Here is a 20,670-nt window from a genome sequence, read left to right as displayed (position 1 = left end):
ATCCAAGTTTTGAGTTGATTTAATTTTGTATGGTAAATCAGGGTGGATTTGGGTGGATTCTGCACTTAAATCGAGATAACGCCCTTAATCATCCTATAAGGGTATAGTCTAAACGGGCTATTAGACCAAAACTTAAAACTCGACGCCTGACGTGTGCGTACAAAAATACAAAAACAAAATACATGTCATGGTACAATAATACAGGTAGCATTATCATGCCAGCTGATGGGAACATAATGTGTCAATTGCATTGAATTGATGTCAAATTTTGACATCTTATGTTGCCAACAATTGCCGATGCGGCTACCTGTGTATTTGTACCATGATACATGTATTTCAAATTGAAAACAAAAACAAATACATGTATTTTGTTTTTGTATTTTTGTACGCACACGTCAGGCGTCGAGTTTTAAGTTTTGGTCTTACGTTGAAAAATAGTACACTGCACATAGGTTTCACTCAGGAAATTTTTGGCCAAAACCCTATTTTTGAACTTTCGAAATTTTAATTTTTTGCACGGAATAATAAAAAAACACATCAAGACATCTGAAAATAATTAGTTTTTGTAAATAACGTTAGTATTCGTTGATTGGCGCAGTACCAAAGTTGACACATTTTTTTTTTAAAACATAAAACAGACTTTGTGCTGTAAAATATACAATTTTTGTTGTATTGCGTCGCTGCATAAATATACAGAAGTGAGACCAAAGTTATTATGAATCGGGAAGCTGTCAATGAGTACTTTCATAATATTTACAAAAAGAACGATGAAAATTGTAAAATTAGCGTAATAAAATCAATGTTTTTATATATATTAAATTTTTTTTTTCAAAATAGTCTGGCTTAATCCCATTGTTGTTGTTTTAATATTTTAAAACAACTAGTTTATTAGTGGAAAAGATTTGGCATTGTTCGCCAAGAGGTAAGGCAGGGAATACTATAGTTTCGATCCACGCCACTGGATCTCATCAGTTCCCTTGTTTCTTGTTTGTGTATATTCTCCACCAAAGTTATTTTTCAATAACTTCTTCAATAAGAAGCTTTTTAAGCCCCCCTCTCATTTATCAGTCTGTGCCGTCAGTCCGATGAACCCTTTCTGTATGTGTGACTGACAAGTGTGTAGCACGAACCATCAGTCATGTCTAAAAATCTTGAATTTCTCCTCCAAAAATGAATTAATTCTACGTTTTTTGTGTTCCAACACCAACATTATTTTCTGTTTTTCAAAATTATTTATTGACAATTTGAAAATAAACACAATTCACCCAGACTGATGGGGGTTCATTTTGAAATCAAAACTATTTTGATTTTCATCAGTCTTGGAAAACTCACACATACATTCTCAAAATTTCAAAAATTTACACATACTACCATAAATGCTGGCAGTCAGACTGACTAATGAGTGGGGGCCTTTATACCCAAACATCAATCGTCAGCTCGAAGTATAAAGGTAAGCAAAAAAAAAAAAAGTTCAATGAGAAGTTTTTCCTTGGCAACCTCACACAACTCCGACGAAAGTGTCTGCCAAAACAATTCAAACCTCTTCCACTAGTATGTGTCGTCGAATTTCAACGAATGCACACACCAAAATTTGGTTGGTCTGCTTTACAGCAAAAACAACACACGTCGTGCCAGTGTCTTCAAATATAAACATTGTGGTGCTTTTTTAATTGGGATAGCGTTTGCAATTTTGTTTTTTTCAAAATAGTCTGGCTTAATCCCATTGTTGTTGTTTTAATATTTTAAAACAACTAGTTTATTAAGCTGGGTACACATTGTCAGTTTTGAATGACAGCTTTGTTGTTGCTTGCTAGTGTGGCCGTTCATTTTTGTCATTCATCATGCAAACACAAAATATTTTGTGGTTGGTGGACGGTTAGACAGTTATCGATAATTGCAAAAAATCGTCATTCAAAACTGACAATGTGTACTGTACTTTAGTGGAAAAGATTTGGCATTGTTCGCCAAGGGGTAAGGCAGGGAATACTATAGTATTATTGACCCACATAAAAGTACCGTCCGATTTTAGATATTTTGTGGATTTTGGCGACACTTTATGACCGATTCGGCTGAAATTTCGTATTTTGGCCTCTTGGAAGATATGAATTCTTCGTACCAAAAATTATTAACATAGGTCAATGTGGCAGTTTTTGGTTATTTTGGTCGATAAAACGTAAGAATTGCTGTTTGTACACATTCATTATAAATAGTAATTAATTTCAATACAAAATGGACGTTGAAATTGTTTTGGCCTGAAAATTTGGATTTGGGACCATTGTGCACTAGCTGACTCCTCTATCGTCAGATGCTCGGCAAATGACTGCAAATGTCTGAAGTATTGTGTTTCATAACGCCGTAATACTTAACAAATGCAAAGCTATGTATTTCATAACGACACAATTGCGCATTTTTAGCGCTGGTAAAAATAAAACATGTATCATTTTTATTTCTGATGCATTTAGTTGCATTTTCAAGGAATAATGCAATAGTGTGCAATTGAAATATTTTGACGAAGTTTGTTAATAATAAAAAAAGAAGTTTAAAAACTACAAAGTATCTGACGATCCGTACCTACTCTTGCAGTTTTGAAATAAAACATTTGTTTTTCTCAGATGATTTTATTATTTTCTTTCAGTGCATTAATACGAATGTAGGATTTGGCAACTCCCCGTGTGCAAAATGAATCTACTACTAAATTGTACAACCCGTCAACACAGCTGTTTCAAGTTGTTACCATTTTTCAGTTTGTTGATAAATTTCATAGCGGTTGCCCACGGGAAAACGGACTTCAGTCACGAAACATCTTTAAAATTATAATTCGGAAGAGTGAAAAACGAAAGTGATTTAAATTACCTGTAAATTTATACCGCAATCATGCCATACGATAAATATTTAAACGAATTCTGTGATATTATCGATACCTATGGAGGTCGTGATAAGGTAATAAAAGAAACGAAACGATTATCTGCTGCCTAACTAATCTAATTGTCGTATAGTACACACAAAGGTTGATCTTTTTGTGCCTCCACCACCACTCCCTCCCACAATCAAACATAGTTAATTCACTTTCGATTGTCGATTGATTACCGCCATTCAATTCAATCGTTGCTATTGCCAACAAACATAAAAATCAATTAGATTTAATTGATTCCGCAAAATAATTGCAAAAGCTTGCTGGAGAAGAGCTAGCTAGCTGGTCATTTATCGAAATTGAATTGTTACTTTCGTTTACATCGACAAACAGAAGAGACTACGACGCAACAACAACAGTGTACAGGTGGTTACACTGAGTTAGCTTGCTGTTGTTATGGAGATCAAAGTAAACTGCATTGTTGGCAGTTGTGGTCGTGGTCTTTCCTGCATGCCAAGCCAAACCCTCTGTATAAATAGAAGTTGTTTAACTAGTTGAACTTTTTCACATTCCTCAACTTGACTTACTGACTGATTTGAATGTCACATCTAAAAACATCAACATGTTTTCTTTCGAATGGAGTGTGGTAGCTTGTGTGTGGCTATTGTTGTTGCTATACACGCTCCTAAAAAACGATCGTATTGCAACTGATTATCGTCTGAAAATGTGAAGATATTGTTCGAAAGACGAGAGAGTACGATTGTTGTTTTTTGCTACAAATGAAACAACTATCAAACTCTCGAAACCACATTTACTTGTTTTGCCTAATGAATATTGGACCTTGGATTCCCTTTGGACAAGCAACAAATGAAAGGAGTAAAGGATTGTTGATTGTTTATCCTTCAAATTCTAAATTGGCTCTACATTATAACCTGACACAGCACAATTCAAATCGTTCATAGTAAATTTTGTGGTTGTTGATCAATCTATCCAAATCGAGATAAATTCTAGTTCCGCCGTTAACAAAAAATACTATTGGAAAATGTTACTAAACCTAAACCTATATAGTAGTACGGTTACATGAACTTTTTGCTGGGTTAACCCACTTCATGCGAATTTATTTGACGTTTGCGCTATGGAATTGAAATTTGAAACCCAAACCCACTAGGTTAATCCGGTTAAGTGTAACCGTGGTATAGGTTACGCTTACTCGGAGACTTTTGGTCCATTGCGTTCATCCTCGATAGATTCGAGGTGACAATGAGAAGATTCCATGCTCACGAAATGGGAGTGAATATGAAGAAATTTCCCTAGCATAAGATGTGCTGATGCGCTAAGCTAGGAAATTTGTTGCGGAAGTCCATACTTCTGGAGATATTGGCCTCTGAAGTTGCGAAAATTCTCTTCTTAAAAGCCGGCTACATAGAGAAAAATGTTGCAAATTAAAATAAATTTTGTTCCCGTGCCCGAAATTAGCACCTGTCCATAGAAGAAATTCTTTAATCCCTGATCGAAGCCCCGCTATTGAAGAAAAAAATATTTTTTTAAAGAAAATTTTGTTCGCGTAGCGTGTCAGCTCAACTTGTCCTTTGGAAGTGGCCAAAGAGTTGTTTATTATGTTAGCGGACGCATCACATCTGTATGTCGTATCAACCCAGCATTCGGCGCTTTCTTATGAGCAGCAAGAGACACCTAGAAAGTATATGTTTAACCGCCTCTATATCTCCACATTATCTACAGTAGTCGACTGTCAACCCATCTTGAAGTTAGAATTTTAAACCTACAGGGAAGGGAAGTCGTTCTAAGATAAGAAATCACAGGCCAGATTGGTTTGGATTGGATCCAGATTCCATAAGCCATCTGCGGTGCCCTGATTGTCCATGTAGTGTTACATTGTTGGCGAGGGACTAGCAAATAAGCATCGACTAGTCTACCCCAACGAACACAGAATATACGGAATACGAGATTCCCCCGCAGTGTCTCCAACAGAATCGCAAACATCAGCCGGTGCTGTTCCAATACCTGAAAACACATCCTTTGTGCAAATTAATTGCAATGGACTCCGTGGTAAGATCGAGGAAACAGCGAACTTTATGAGTCGGAAGAATATCATGGTAGCTCAACTATCAAGCTCAACAACAATTGCAGCTTACAGGGTTGCGATGGGTACAACATACTGAGGCGGATCACACCAGAAGTGGAAGTGGGGGATTAGCTTTCCTATTGCACCATTATGTTCAATACAGGCCTATCTCAGGTGTGGAATTGCCGAGGTAGAGTGGCTGAATGCACACATCCCGCCGATAAATAGCTGTAATCCAAGTTATATGCTTATATTTGCCAGCTTTTGGATGGTCATAACCGTATGGTCTTAGGGGACTTTAATGCTCATCATGGGTTGTGGCATTCTGCTACATATAACCATCGTGTCGGCTGGTCTGATAAATGATGTTACCTATCAACCCGTATTTTCTTTTGATCTGACCATCTTCCCATACTTGTCTCCATCAGCAGACCGACAGATTTTACCACATCTGAACGCCGCACTTTTATCAATCATGGAAAAACTAATTGGCCTAGTTTCAGAGTAATCACCGCTTCAGAGATCTACCTAACCTTCTGATGTTCGGTTAGCAGAAAGGACGTTCCGAGAAATCATCACTGCTGCTACCAGAAGTCATATGAGGAATTCAACATTGAAGCCGGAATAATTAAATTGGTTAAGTTACTCTCGAACGCTGGAAAGAAATGAACGTAATAACATAGTAGTACATTATTTTAATCGAATGGCCGAAGAGAGACCAAATTTCTCAGCAGACCCGAGGTGATTAGCAAATGAGCGTGATGAGCTTCGTCGCATAAACTGAACAAGTTGTTAAATCATCTGAAGAGTTACACTCTCGAACACTTGAAAGAAAGATGATAGGACCTCAGTCACGATTGGGGACGTTACGCTGACAGATCCGAAGAGTGCACAAGTTATTTTACTAGACAGTTTTTCGAGCACTCCGGGAGTGACAGGGCGAAGAGAAGAGTACTGCGTCGCATTAGATCTTTTACTGTCGAAGAGGAAACAATACAATTTACAATAGATGATGCCGCAAATGTCAATAGGAACGGTAAATCGTCCAAAGCGTTAATGGTAATAGTGAAACAGCTGGATGAGCCAGGAGTCGACTATCTCATCAAAGTTCTCAGCCTGTCGCTAGTCACCCACATCGTTCCCGGAATCCTGAAAATTGGCGGGATGGTCCCGCTACTGAAGCCAGGTAAGTATGCCTGTAAAGTGATTACACTTTTGTCGCCCGTAGCAAAGGCCCTTGAGGCATTAGTCCTCCCTTCCGACAAAGTTTGAAACGTCGTATGCGGAATTCAGGAACAAGAAGTCCAAGCTCCGTAGAGTGAAACAGGGAATTCTCCTATTTGACTGATCTGACCTTAAATATCCGCCACTAAATCTACGGCCACTCTGTTCACCACATGGATGGCAGAGGTGAGCACTAAGTTGAATGTCATGGTCGATGGTAGCAGAATTTCGACCACCAACTACCACAAGATTCTAGGGCTCACATTCGACAGCATGATCATGACGTCCGCAAAGGCCACAGCTATCTGCAACAAGCTGAGGTCAATCCCACGGCAGCGGGTTCTTTCGTGCCGGATTGACCCGAAACCATAGTGTTTCGGCCACAAACCTGTCCGAATGCCGGACTGAGAACTGCCTCCTTATGTCTTCAGTGGACAATCTAGGTGAGGACACAAAGTGTCTTCCAGTATAGCGACACAATGGTATGCTTTCGTTTCGTGCTTGATCGGGTGTTACCGTGAGAGCCATCCTAAACCCCCACCATATGGTGAATAGGACCACCTCCGCCCACCCAGGCATGCACGGAGGTATCTTCCTGATTTAGAAAGAGAGGTCCAGTGTTACAAGAGAGAACCTTAAGATCAACAAGCTTATCAAGCAGGTGTGATAGCATTCACAGTGATGCAGTCGCAGATGCAATAAACAACTATAGTGTGAATGGTTTCCTCGGAGAACATCCCCTACATCCCCTATCAAACCAGTGTCCATCCCACGGCACCGGATTGATCCGAAACCATAGTGTTTCGGTCAGCGGAATCCAACGCAGCTTCAAAATTATGCTTATAAGAGGGTTACATGCTGCTACAACAACAACAAACCAGAGTTGTATTATCTCAACTTCGCACGGGATGGTGCAGCCTTCTAAATTCCTATAGGGCAAGTCTCGATAACACTGTGGAAAACATTTGCCCAGCATGCGGCACAGGTCCGCACGATAGACTGCACCTTTTTAACCGCTCTGCTAAACCTACTCAACTAACTCCGGTAGTTTTGTAGTTACAACATCGAAGTAGCCACATTCCTAGAAATTGAGATAGACCCAGAGCTTGGTTAAGCAGAAGAACGAACTTACAAACACATCATATGCTGTTACAACAACAACCACAAACACACACACACACTGTTACAACAACAACCACAGTGACCCTGGCCGATCTACTAAGGAATGTGATGCGGAAGGTGATCGCACAACTGGCGGAAGCACCAGTTCCAACTGTTCCTATATCGTCACTCTCCAATAAAAAAACTTCAGAGTTGGGCAATCTAGTTCCTAGTTCACTGCCCTAGTTTCAAGACGTATGTGTGATGTCAAACAAAGATACGTATGAAATTACACACACGCCGATTTTTCCATACAAACGCTGCGATCGTTCAACTGTACTAGATTGGCAAAGCTCCATTTTTAATCATCTAAAGACAGAAGTACTTAAGAAGTTAGGGATATAAAAAGCAATACAAATGATGTGCTAAAATCTCATATAGACAACCATTTGGAATCGATTTTGCCGTCCGTTCATGTCGGCAAAAGTAAAAAACAATATTTTTCTCATTTTTCTCAATGTCTCATCCAGAGAGTTGTGGTCACCACTTATATACTTACTTACTTAGTTGGCCCATTACAGAACATTTGTTCCATAGACCGAACTAAGAAAAGATCTCCATTCCTATCTGTTTTTCGCTTGACTTTTTGGAATACCGCGCCTTTTCATTTCTTCATCCACTTGTATGCTCCATCGAAGCTTAGGCCTGCCGATTCTGCGTGCACAGCCATGTGGCATGTATTCATACGCCTTTTTAGCGGGTTCATCATCGCTCATTCTCATGATATGGCCTAGCAAACGCAATCGTTGCATCTCGATACGTTTAACTACATATATTCATGTCTTTGTATAGCTTATATAGCTCGTGGTTCATACGACGTCGATATTCACCGTCAACGCAAATCGGCCCGTAGAATTTTCCTCTCAAACACACCAAGCACTGCCTTATCTGCTTGCGCAAGTACCCATGCTTCGGAGCCATACATTAGCACGGGTAGTATCAGCGTTTTGTATAGTGTTATATATATATACTTACTATTTCTTATTTCCTTCCAATCTAAAATTGTCCAAAAAATCATTAGAGGAAATACATTTGCTGTCTTCTCTTTAAAGTAATAGGCAGTGGTATATTTCTGTCAGCAAAACCGACTCATACTTTCTTACTTCTTACATCAGAGATTTAATTAGTAATTAAATTAGGACATATTAATTTACACCATAAATCCCTAAAATATGCCGATTGTTGTCTTAGACAGAAGCGAACACTTGCCACATTATCAAACACATAAACTCGTCATTCAAGTCACCACTGAGCAGCAAAAGTCTGAAAGTCACGCGATTTAATTATTTATTCAATAATTTAATGAATTGACACTGTTGTTATTTTTAGTGTTGTTGTCCTAATTGAAGTACTTAAACAATGGATTATCTAATGTTTTGTTTTTGACAAAATGACGAAACAGACATTTCAGACGTAAAGATGCGGCGATGAATGTGACAATGGATATCTAAATTGAATTTTAAACATATTATAATTGATTTAGAAATATAAATTTTATAGACGTTATTATTGTTAGAAAAAGGAGATGAAAATGAATTATTTGAGAGTTGCGAATGAAATTCTTTTCTGCGATTCTATACATTTGCAATTATGACATCTTAAAATATAAATTTCTATCTGTTGTGTACTCACTTGCACAATGTAAATAATTTGTTTATAACAAACTCGGAGATAACGTTGATGCAAATAGAAAAAAAAAGCAAACACCATTAATGCTCAACCCGAACATGCTGTGTTTAAAATTATCATTATCAGATTGTAAAGTGTGAAACATCGTTTCGTCTATGATACTACCACCTTCTTAAATATCTATTCATCGTAAAAAAGAACAATTGTTATTCAATAGTAAATTGTTATGACTGTCTATTGACGTTAAAAAATTAACAATCAAAAGATAAAAATAACATACACGGCTGACAGGCCAATGACAATAACACATTCCTTGAAATGCTCTATAATTATTCTATCACTCTTTCGAATTGGTTATCATTTTGCTACATCATATTATCAATGCAATTGAATTGTAACCTAACCCCCTACATATTTGCCTCTATGAGCCATGAAAAATATTTTTTAAAAACCCACGTTACTTGTTCAGATGACCCATGAAAAAATATTCTTTAAAAAATTCACGTTTCTTGTTGCGATGGGCTTGTTCCGTTGCCCCTTAAAAAAATATTCTTTAAAAACCCCACGTTTCTTGTGGTGATAGTCGATGAAAAAATATTCTTTAAAAAATCCACTTTCTTGTTGTGATGGTCGAAAGAAAAATATTCTTTTAAAAATGCACGTTTCTTGTTGTGATGGTCTATGAAAAATATTCATTAAAAGTCCACGTTTCTTGTTGTGATGGTCGATGAAAAAATATTCTTTAAAAAATCGACGTTTGTTGTTGTGATGGTCGATGAAAAATATTCTTTAAAAAATCCACGTTTCTTTTGTGATGGTCGAAGGAAAAATATTCTTTAAAAAATCCACGTTTCTTGTGGTGATGGTCGAAGGAAAAATATTCTTTAAAAAATCCACGTTTCTTGTTGTGATGGTCGAAGGAAAAATATTCTTTAAAAAAATCCACGTTTCTTGTTGTGATGGTCGATGAAAAAATATTCTTTAAAAAATTGACGTTTGTTGTTGTGATGGTCGATGAAAAAATATTCTTTAAAAAATCCACGTTTCTTGTTATGATGGTCGATGAAAAAATATTCTTTAAAAAATCCACGTTTCTTGTTGTGATGGTCGATGAAAAAATATTCTTTAAAAAATCCACGTTTCTTGTTGTGATGGTCGATGAAAAAATATTCTTTAAAAAATCCACGTTTCTTGTTGTGATGGTCGATGAAAAAATATTCTTTAAAAAATTGACGTTTGTTGTTGTGATGGTCGATGAAAAAATATTCTTTAAAAAATCCACGTTTCTTGTTGTGATGGTCGATGAAAAAATATTCTTTAAAAAATCCACGTTTCTTGTTGTGATGGTCGATGAAAAAATATTCTTTAAAAAATCCACGTTTCTTGTTGTGATGGTCGATGAAAATATATTCTTTAAAAAATCCACGTTTCTTGTTGTGATGGTCGATGAAAAAATATTCTTTAAAAAATTGACGTTTGTTGTTGTGATGGTCGATGAAAAAATATTCTTTAAAAAATTGACGTTTGTTGTTGTGATGGTCGATGAAAAAATATTCTTTAAAAAATCCACGTTTCTTGTTGTGATGGTCGATGAAAAAATATTCTTTAAAAAATCCACGTTTCTTGTTGTGATGGTCGATGAAAAAATATTCTTTAAAAAATCCACGTTTCTTGTTGTGATGGTCGATGAAAAAATATTCTTTAAAAAATCCACGTTTCTTGTTGTGATGGTCGATGAAAAAATATTCTTTAAAAAATCCACGTTTCTTGTTGTGATGGTCGATGAAAAAATATTCTTTAAAAAATCCACGTTTCTTGTTGTGATGGTCGATGAAAAAATATTCTTTAAAAAATCCACGTTTCTTGTTGTGATGGTCGATGAAAAAATATTCTTTAAAAAATCCACGTTTCTTGTTGTGATGGTCGATGAAAAAATATTCTTTAAAAAATCCACGTTTCTTGTTGTGATGGTCGATGAAAAAATATTCTTTAAAAAATCCACGTTTCTTGTTGTGATGGTCGATGAAAAAATATTCTTTAAAAAATTGACGTTTGTTGTTGTGATGGTCGATGAAAAAATATTCTTTAAAAAATCCACGTTTCTCGTTGTGATGGTCGATGAAAAAATATTCTTTAAAAAATCCACGTTTCTTGTTGTGATGGTCGATGAAAAAATATTCTTTAAAAAATCCACGTTTCTTGTTGTGATGGTCGAAGGAAAAATATTCTTTAAAAAATCCACGTTTATTGTTGTGATGGTCGAAGGAAAAATATTCTTTAAAAAATCCACGTTTATTGTTGTGATGGTCGAAGGAAAAATATTCTTTAAAAAATCCACGTTTCTTGTTGCGATGGTCGAAGGAAAAATATTCTTTAAAAAATCCACGTTTATTGTTGTGATGGTCGAAGGAAAAATATTCTTTAAAAAATCCACGTTTATTGTTGTGATGGTCGAAGGAAAAATATTCTTTAAAAAATCCACGTTTCTTGTTGCGATGGTCGAAGGAAAAATATTCTTTAAAAAATCCACGTTTATTGTTGTGATGGTCGAAGGAAAAATATTCTTTAAAAAATCCACGTTTATTGTTGTGATGGTCGAAGGAAAAATATTCTTTAAAAAATCCACGTTTATTGTTGTGATGGTCGAAGGAAAAATATTCTTTAAAAAATCCACGTTTATTGTTGTGATGGTCGAAGGAAAAATATTCTTTAAAAAATCCACGTTTCTTGTTGCGATGGTCGAAGGAAAAATATTGTTTAAAAAATCCACGTTTATTGTTGTGATGGTCGAAGGAAAAATATTCTTTAAAAAATCCACGTTTATTGTTGTGATGGTCGAAGGAAAAATATTCTTTAAAAAATCCACGTTTATTGTTGTGATGGTCGAAGGAAAAATATTCTTTAAAAAATCCACGTTTATTGTTGTGATGGTCGAAGGAAAAATATTCTTTAAAAAATCCACGTTTCTTGTTGCGATGGTCGAAGGAAAAATATTCTTTAAAAAATCCACGTTTATTGTTGTGATGGTCGAAGGAAAAATATTCTTTAAAAAATCCACGTTTCTTGTTGTGATGGTCGATGAAGAAATATTCTTTAAAAAATCCACGTTTCTTGTTGTGATGGTGGATGAAGAATATTTATTCTTTAAAAAATCCACGTTTCTTCTTGTGTCTTTAAAAAATCCTCATTTCTTGTTGTGATGACCCATGAAAATATATTCTTTAAAAACTCCACGTTTCGTGGAGTGATGGTCGTTGAAAAAATATTCTTTAAAAAAATCCACGTTTTTTGTTGTGATGGTCGAAGGAAAAATATTCTTTAAAAAATCCACGTTTATTGTTGTGATGGTCGAAGGAAAAATATTCTTTAAAAAATCCACGTTTATTGTTGTGATGGTCGAAGGAAAAATATTCTTTAAAAAATCCACGTTTATTGTTGTGATGGTCGAAGGAAAAATATTCTTTAAAAAATCCACGTTTCTTGTTGCGATGGTCGAAGGAAAAATATTCTTTAAAAAATCCACGTTTATTGTTGTGATGGTCGAAGGAAAAATATTCTTTAAAAAATCCACGTTTATTGTTGTGATGGTCGAAGGAAAAATATTCTTTAAAAAATCCACGTTTCTTGTTGCGATGGTCGAAGGAAAAATATTCTTTAAAAAATCCACGTTTCTTGTTGCGATGGTCGAAGGAAAAATATTGTTTAAAAAATCCACGTTTATTGTTGTGATGGTCGAAGGAAAAATATTCTTTAAAAAATCCACGTTTATTGTTGTGATGGTCGAAGGAAAAATATTCTTTAAAAAATCCACGTTTATTGTTGTGATGGTCGAAGGAAAAATATTCTTTAAAAAATCCACGTTTATTGTTGTGATGGTCGAAGGAAAAATATTCTTTAAAAAATCCACGTTTCTTGTTGCGATGGTCGAAGGAAAAATATTCTTTAAAAAATCCACGTTTATTGTTGTGATGGTCGAAGGAAAAATATTCTTTAAAAAATCCACGTTTCTTGTTGTGATGGTCGATGAAGAAATATTCTTTAAAAAATCCACGTTTCTTGTTGTGATGGTGGATGAAGAATATTTATTCTTTAAAAAATCCACGTTTCTTCTTGTGTCTTTAAAAAATCCTCATTTCTTGTTGTGATGACCCATGAAAATATATTCTTTAAAAACTCCACGTTTCGTGGAGTGATGGTCGTTGAAAAAATATTCTTTAAAAAAATCCACGTTTTTTGTTGGGATGGTCGAAGGAAAAATATTCTTTAAAAAATCCACGTTTCTTGTCCTGACGACTGATTAAAATAGTATTATTTTTAATTCCAGGTAATGAAAGCCCTTTGTTACGGTGCCAAATTAATATCTGGCTATTATGGTGATCGTCAACCCGAATTGGCTAAACGTTATGCAATTGCCAGTTCACGTATCTCAGGAGCAAGAGCAACATTACGTTTAATAGATGATATACCGATGATACAGTATGCCCTAGAATATGGATTGGGTAAAGATGTAAGTGAAAAAAAAACATTCCAAAACAAAGTGATTCAGTAACATTCTTATTTCCAGGAATCAGATAGCATTATGGCTGTTCTGGGAGTAGCAGCCAATATTGTTGATCTACTCTATTATCCTGTAGAGAAAATTTGTTGGTTAGCAGAACACAAAATTGTTGACATTAAGAATCCCGATTATTGGGATAATGTCAATACAATATTTTGGGTTGTGGGTGTCTATTTGAATTTAATGAGGTATGGAGATTCAAAGAATTTTTCCAAATCATTTAATAAAAAATTTCTTTTTTGTTTTGCATTTCAGAAATATACGCAGTTTTGGTTTAAATCAACAAAAAATAAATAACATTAAACAAACAACAAAGTAAGTCTTAAACATTCTATTTGTTTTAAGGAATTACCACTAATAGCTCCTATTTTTAAATTTCAGAGACAATCCTGATTTGGAAAAAATCTTAAAGAAACATCGTATTGAAATGCTAACATTGCTGAGATTAACACTCGACTTCATTCATGCTGGCAGTTATTTACCCAAAGGATATCTGTGGGGAGGCAAATTGTCCACACTGCAAATTGGTGCTGTGGGTACTGCTTCGGCAGCGATAGGAATTTATCAAATCTTTGCCAAACGGAGACTTAATAAATAGAATTGCAGAATTTGTTTTGTAATTTATGTACATATACATAAGTTGTTTTTGTCTTGCTAATATCAAGTGTTTACTTGAATATTTATTTTTTGTTTTGAGACTGTTTTGTGGTCGTGTTTTGTGTTTGTTTTGTATAGTGCAATTTTTTGTCACATATATTTGGATAATACTTTGAATTTTGTTTAGTTCCTAAGTTGATTTTGTTCTTGAATGAAGAAGACAATGTATGTATAGTGAAGATATTGTATTTTGTGTACTTTGTATAAAATAAAATTTAGATAATTTTTTATAGAAATGAATTTTGTTTTTAAATTTTAACTGCGGTGAGTTGCAATAGACGTGGGGGACATTCTTAGGTTGGGTAGTAAAACTTATTAGAATATCTTATGACCTTTACTAAGAAGACTTTCTAATCTCATGTGAGAAGAACTTCTCACCTTAAATAATAAGTGTGTCTGTTCTTCTTTAAGAAGGCTTTCAATTCTGCTGCCTTCTTGATTGCGCAGATCTCAGCTTGGCATACACTACAGTCGTTGTCCAACTTGTATGAATGTTCTAGAAGTAGCTTTTCACAGTCCTTTTTCTATTTTGGAGAGCTGTCTGTATACAAGACCAGACCATCCAGAGGAGGGTTATTTCGGTTTCAGTCATCTCTACTTGATATAACGGCCTCAACATCTTCAAATCTCAATAATCGCTAGATTTTCCTCGAGGGTCAACATTAAGACAATTTTGATAAGGCACTTTGATAAGATCCTAAATTGTAGAGAGGGATTTGCCTGTAATCAGTAATCCTACAGCATCCTAGTAGGTGACAACTTTAGTGCCCTGATTATCTAATTCCATCTGTATATGTTTGATCACAAGCAGCCACAGCAACTCGTCTCCCCAATACTTGAATTTATAATTCTGCTTTCCAGTATTTTATTTTCCGTCGTGTTATCATGTCAAAGTGAGAGGCGAATTGATTCAAGTTTTACATTATTGAAAGCGGCCAACGTAAAGTTTGAACCAACCACATCATTAAGAGCTGTTTCTACAGCACTATAATGAGAGCATGTTATGAGTTGCGAAAATAGATGGTGTCCATATGGCTCCTAATACCCAAGTTTTTCTGTCTTTCATGCCTTGATTAGAAAAAAGAATATACTAGTATTACGATGCAGAGTTACTAGGTTTCCCCGCTTTGGGGATGTAAGTGACTTTCACCTCTTTCCACAGACTGTTTCTGCTTATGAAGGACACCAACTTCCTTGCAGCCTCGAAAGGAGGCTAAGAGTCTGTCCACGTACCATCCGATTTCTTAATTTACTCGCAGAAACTGACCCACGACATTTTATTGGAGTGTTTGATTTCGCTTTAATATTTTTTGAAGCTCGCCTTGTATGAGACCCCATCAATGTCCAGTTTTGTCGTATTTGCTATACGATAAAATTTCCTGGTGCTTTTCCTCAATTCGCCAATATCCGTTTTCCACCACAGCCTGGAGAGGAATCTATATGTCAACGAAGAAAAACGTCAGTCAGGCTGTCCACAGTCCTATTAAGTTCTTCAGATGTTTCTATATGTCCCATAGTCGTTAGCTGAGACCAAGTTAGTTCTATGTACCTATCCCAGTTCGTTATTATCGAGTTTTCATGTATAAGGATTTTTATAAACTCCATCAAGAGTATCTTCATGTGATCCGCAAAGGAACATTTGCCAGATACCAATGAAAATGGTTTGCATTACCGTCGCAACCCAGAATAATCGGGTCCTCAAAAGACATGTAGACGAAAGACAGGAGTGTGGCTTTCTGCCATGTTCCAGTCTTACCGTTAGAATGATTTTAACTCAAAGGGAAAAATCAATGTATAAAAAATACGACATCGATTTTTTAAAGCCACCCTAGTACCCATATCACCATTACTGTAATTACATATAAAAATTAGATTTAAGCTCTTCCTACCTACTACACAAGTCCTTACCGAATCCTTCCAAAACCCAAATTAAATTTTCCCCCGCGGTTCCTTCCTTCCGCAGAAACCTTAATGTCCACTCTCCATTCTCCTTACAAGGGGTTACACTAGTAATAGTCCAGATGTAAGGAGATTTGGATTTTGAAGCTCCAGCATTTTTAGTATGGACTCTCGGTCCACTGTATGCTGGGAAATCCATGTTGGTAATACCTTCCTGGATGGTATTTCAGATATGGAGACCGGCTTAACCTCCCTAACTTCATTGCAACCTGCGGAAGTTCTTAGAATCTTGTGTCCTTTCGCTTTACCCCTTGCTTTTAGGGTTTAAGTCGGGTTATAACTCAGCTTCTATAGCCTTCTTCATTCCTTTCTGGGGTCGGTCTCTGACCACAGATTGACTTGAGACAGTAGACAGACAGTAGGTTTTGCTTGAGACAGTAGGTTTTATCTTTTCTACTTTTATGCTTGTTGCCACAGCTTCTTTAGAGTAGCTACAGGGCCTGGAGGGAAGATCTTCCTTCTACCTAAAGTTCGCGTCGAGGTACATTAGGGTAAGTTCAATCGAATTTTGTCATGTACCTGAGCTTACATATGATGAAGAAAACACTTCTTCTTAGAATGCAAATTCGAATCTTGTCCCGCGAATTGGCGAAGATACATCACAGCACGTTTGTAGTGCTTGTTTTGTATCTCTAGCTGCTCCGTCATATCTGCCCTTGCAGTCATTGACTGATGTTGTAGTCTTCTTTCTCGTCACTGAGTGTTTCTGTGGCATTCTGCATTTGAAGTTTATTACCGCCATGGGTCGATATAGGACCACCTGGAACTGATATTGCTGCCAGTTGAGCATCTGAGCCCATACTTGCTTTTTTCATGTTACTCTCATCATCCTTAGTAGCCTTTGGTCAGACTGCGTTACAAAGAATTCTGACAATAGAAGAAGTGAAGGGCGATGTGGAATCCCTAACAAGTACTTTCCTGACTTCATATTATAACTCCTGTGCAACCACATACCCTGGAAAGAAATCCAACCGGTTTGTTGTACTCATGGGTTATTTTTAGTGAGTCTATAGAGGGAGTTAATGAAGCGCCTAGGTTTCGTAAGATACTATCTATGAATCCCAAAATATATAGGCGTAATAAAGCGGAGCGACGGTTTCTTTATTAACTCTGGACTAGATAATTTTAATCTGCTATGAGGGGTTCACTTTCCCGGTTGTACGGACTTTGGAGGTGTTCTGGCTAGAACAAGGCATAATCAAACTTGAACTGTAGAGGATGAACGCCTAATATACAGGTTAACTAGCCTCTCAAGACTTCAATGGGCTATTAACAGGGTTTAGACTTACAAATCACCGGGACCGGATAGCATAAAACCGACAATGCTTCAGAATGTGGCGGAGTCAGTTTTCGCGATCATGACGAAGATTTTTTTAGGCCTGCCTGAGTTTCTCGCATATACCCGGTTTATGTAAATAGTTTAAGGTGACTACATCCCCAATGCGGCCTCACGAGTCTTACATTACCCATAGACTATAGACCAATTAGTCTTCCTTCATTTCTTTTAAAGACGATTTAAAGTTTACTGGATCTGGAAATAAGGGAATAATTAGATTTCAACCAGATCAGTTGAGATCAGCACGCCTTTACCAAGTGGAAACCGAGATACTTGAGGTGGTACGTCCGCTCTGAAATTATTGTGTGCTTCGACCGGTTGAAAACTAAGGTGGCAGTGGTCATAAACGGCAAATTGTTAACAACCCTGTTCTTATGCTCTGGTACAACTGTCAAGCTAGGATCATGACAATGATCTTGCTTGATCTTTCTAGTCATAAGTTTTGGACGGAGTTGAATTGAAACTTTCTCCGGAAGTTAAATTCCTTTGTACAAACCTGGACCATCGATTGACATTAAATAGGATTGACGAGGAGCGGACGAATGAATCACTCTACTGTTGCAAGAACTCCATTGGTTAAGGCTGGGAACTCAAACCACAAATCATACACTGGCTGTATGTAACCCTGATTCTGCCCAGCAGAACCTATGGTGTACTTGCCTGGTAACATGCTTTTGGGAATGAGGTGTAAAGAACTGAGTTAATTTGATTACTTTGGCTTTTAGGCTCCGAGAGTCAGGATGCGAAGGTTTTAAACTTAATTGATAGTCATCTTAAAAAAAACGACAGGAATCGAATAAGCAATTATATGCCTACCTCCTTCAGGTTTGACTCACGCTCCGCTATTTTTCCATATAGCGATTTTTACGCTGAAGATAAATTACTGCTCTGTCTGTCTGGCAATATGCACAGATGAATTCAAGATGAAGGAAGGTCCGGCGCCAGTGCGAATTAGAAGCTGAACTAGCCCACCTCGAGCTAGACTATTCTCTTTGTTTATTGATTTTCCAATTGATGAATCTGTTCGGTCACCAAAGTTCTACCATATCGGCAAAGTTCTACCATACTTTGAGAAGACATACCGCAGATGGCATATGGAATCTACATGCAGGACATCCAATGAAGTCTGGCCTGTGATCTTTTATCGTAAAACGAATTTGCTTCCATGTAGGTTTAGATTTCTAACGTCAAGATGGTATGACGGTTACTACAGCTTATGTGAAGATGGACACAAGAAGACACTACTATGTACATATAAGACAAATACTTTCAATTTTTTATTAGACATACATACATAGATCCCATTATCATTTCTTCTCCACGAAAAATGTTCAATATATCGTCGGTGTCATGCTTAAGTGTTCCATACGCCATTTGCCTGATTCGAGAAAAACTCAAGTTAATGTTTAAGGCCATATAGGATAAAAATGGTGCAATAATCCAATACATTAAGAGCTTAGTTCTACGTAACTAAACTCATAGAATATATCAGTATTTTATTTTAGTCAGATATCTGTGATAGTCTAGAAGTTATGGTCAATTTTTATAATTGCAAAAAGTTCCTGAATTGTTCCATGGAATCTTTTTTTCATGTTTTTGGCAGTTTGTGTCACATGGAACACGTTTTGTCACATTTCAACCAAAACACATTTTATCAATCGTGTTCCACCTCCCTTATATGAAGTGCTACTGTGGAGTTTAAAAATCAGGACTTTAAATGAAACATTTATTTTTCTCATATAAACACAATAAGGACCATAATTAAAGGTTTCCTTAAGACTTATTTAAGGGATTGCCTCCACTTATCACTACTTTTTTGTGGTAAAAATTTCGATCGGACAAAACGGATTGATATTTTGCATTTCTAAGGTAACATAAAACATTTAAACGCGATTTTCTTATAATACCATTTTTGTAGTCGGTTAGCTTCAAGCGTTCAAACGTTTTTGAGTATATTTTTGTGGACTTACATCAAAATTTTGTCTTTAAACAAGCGATTTTTTGTTTAAACGATTTATAAATTTTCGTTTTCATATAACAATACAATAACACTGTGCAACATTTTTGAGCCAATCGCGTGCAAACAACTTCTGTCCAGAATTTTATGAAAGTAGAGGACCAACAGGCAAAACCCATATTTGGGTTTTGTTTTCTTAGATCGGGTTCGGTTTTTATGGCTTCATCTAAACATGGTTAAAGATCGAATTTTTAAAACAAATCGGGGCTGTATCTCTGAAACCAATACGAATCTTGTTTTGACATCTGCAGCAAACTTGTAGATAAGAGCAAGAAGAAAATATTTGGAAGAATAGTGAACTCGAAATGCTGCATTTATTGCCTCAAATTTTATAATATATCTAAAAATCCTATAATTTGTGTATATTTCGCAGTGCATCTCCCAAAATGTTAAATTCTTGTTAATGTTACCTTTTTGGAAAATATTCTCTGGAATGTAGTACACAACTCTTCAGAACATTATATTGTTGTAAAATGCCTCTATCGCCTTGTTTATAGCAAGTTTTTCAACAACAATTTGGTAAATATTTCAATAGTTCATTGAATTCCCCAACATGATAATAAATAGCCTGTGTGAACATTGTTTGAAATAAGTTTAGTAATGTCCAATTTACATTAGCAACTTTTTCGTCATTTAGAGCTGATTCGTCATTTATTTGCTAAAACAGGCAACATTTTGCGTCATTTACCATACAAAAATAAATGACGATAGCTGCGTCATTTATTCTAAACAACGCACGAAAACACCATACTATTATACGCAACCCTGTTTTTTCGTCACAAACTACCAAAAAATGCAACTATTTCATGATGCCTTTGTTTGTTTGTGTGTGTTGTAGAAAAACAAAAATACTCAAACGATGACAAAAGTGTAAATAAATGGTTAAAAAACTTGCAAAAGTTATATTTTTTTAATTTTAAATTAAGTCGAGTTAGTTGGTAAACATTAGTGTTGTGAAATTCTTATTTTTCGGAATTAAAATTATTGTGTGCGTGTGTATGTGTTTTTGTATCCGTGTGTATGTGCGATTGTGTGCGTAAGCAAATGACGCAAAAAACAGATGTAAATACACTTCATTTGTTTCTAGGATTTCATAAAACGAAATCATTTAATGCGCATATGTAAATTGGACTTAAGAGGTATGTTTTGAATTACCCTTAAACAACGTGAAATAAAAATTTTAAAGTTTCAAAAT

At 35.9% G+C, this 20,670-nt stretch overlaps 1 protein-coding gene across 1 annotated transcript; it reads left to right on the top strand.

Moving 5' to 3' along the window:
• Nucleotides 1-2,720: 2,720 nt before the first annotated feature.
• Nucleotides 2,721-14,399, top strand: Pex11c (peroxisomal biogenesis factor 11c). The gene is made up of 5 exons (XM_073959426.1): nt 2,721-2,940; nt 13,273-13,455; nt 13,513-13,694; nt 13,762-13,821; nt 13,888-14,399. Exons 1-5 carry the CDS (start codon nt 2,875-2,877, stop codon nt 14,102-14,104), a joined length of 708 nt encoding a protein of 235 aa, XP_073815527.1. The 5' UTR covers nt 2,721-2,874; the 3' UTR covers nt 14,105-14,399.
• The last annotated feature ends 6,271 nt before the right edge of the window (nt 14,400-20,670 follow it).

The sequence above is a fragment of the Musca autumnalis genome, unplaced genomic scaffold (genome assembly GCF_047663935.1).
Source record: "Musca autumnalis isolate F117 unplaced genomic scaffold, ASM4766393v1 scaffold_1, whole genome shotgun sequence".
Classification (NCBI taxonomy): Eukaryota; Metazoa; Arthropoda; class Insecta; order Diptera; family Muscidae; genus Musca; species Musca autumnalis.
The sequence above is the reverse complement of the archived record's forward strand: the minus strand, read 5'-3'. Positions and strand labels throughout refer to the sequence as shown.

Bases quoted from the DNA above. Each gene is read 5' to 3' on its own strand.
- Pex11c (XM_073959426.1), top strand. From the start codon at position 2,875: ATGCCATACGATAAATATTTAAACGAATTCTGTGATATTATCGATACC. The intron at 2,941-13,272 runs GTAATAAAAGAA...TTTTAATTCCAG, and splicing joins CCTATGGAGGTCGTGATAAG to GTAATGAAAGCCCTTTGTTA. The intron at 13,456-13,512 runs GTAAGTGAAAAA...TCTTATTTCCAG, and splicing joins AATATGGATTGGGTAAAGAT to GAATCAGATAGCATTATGGC.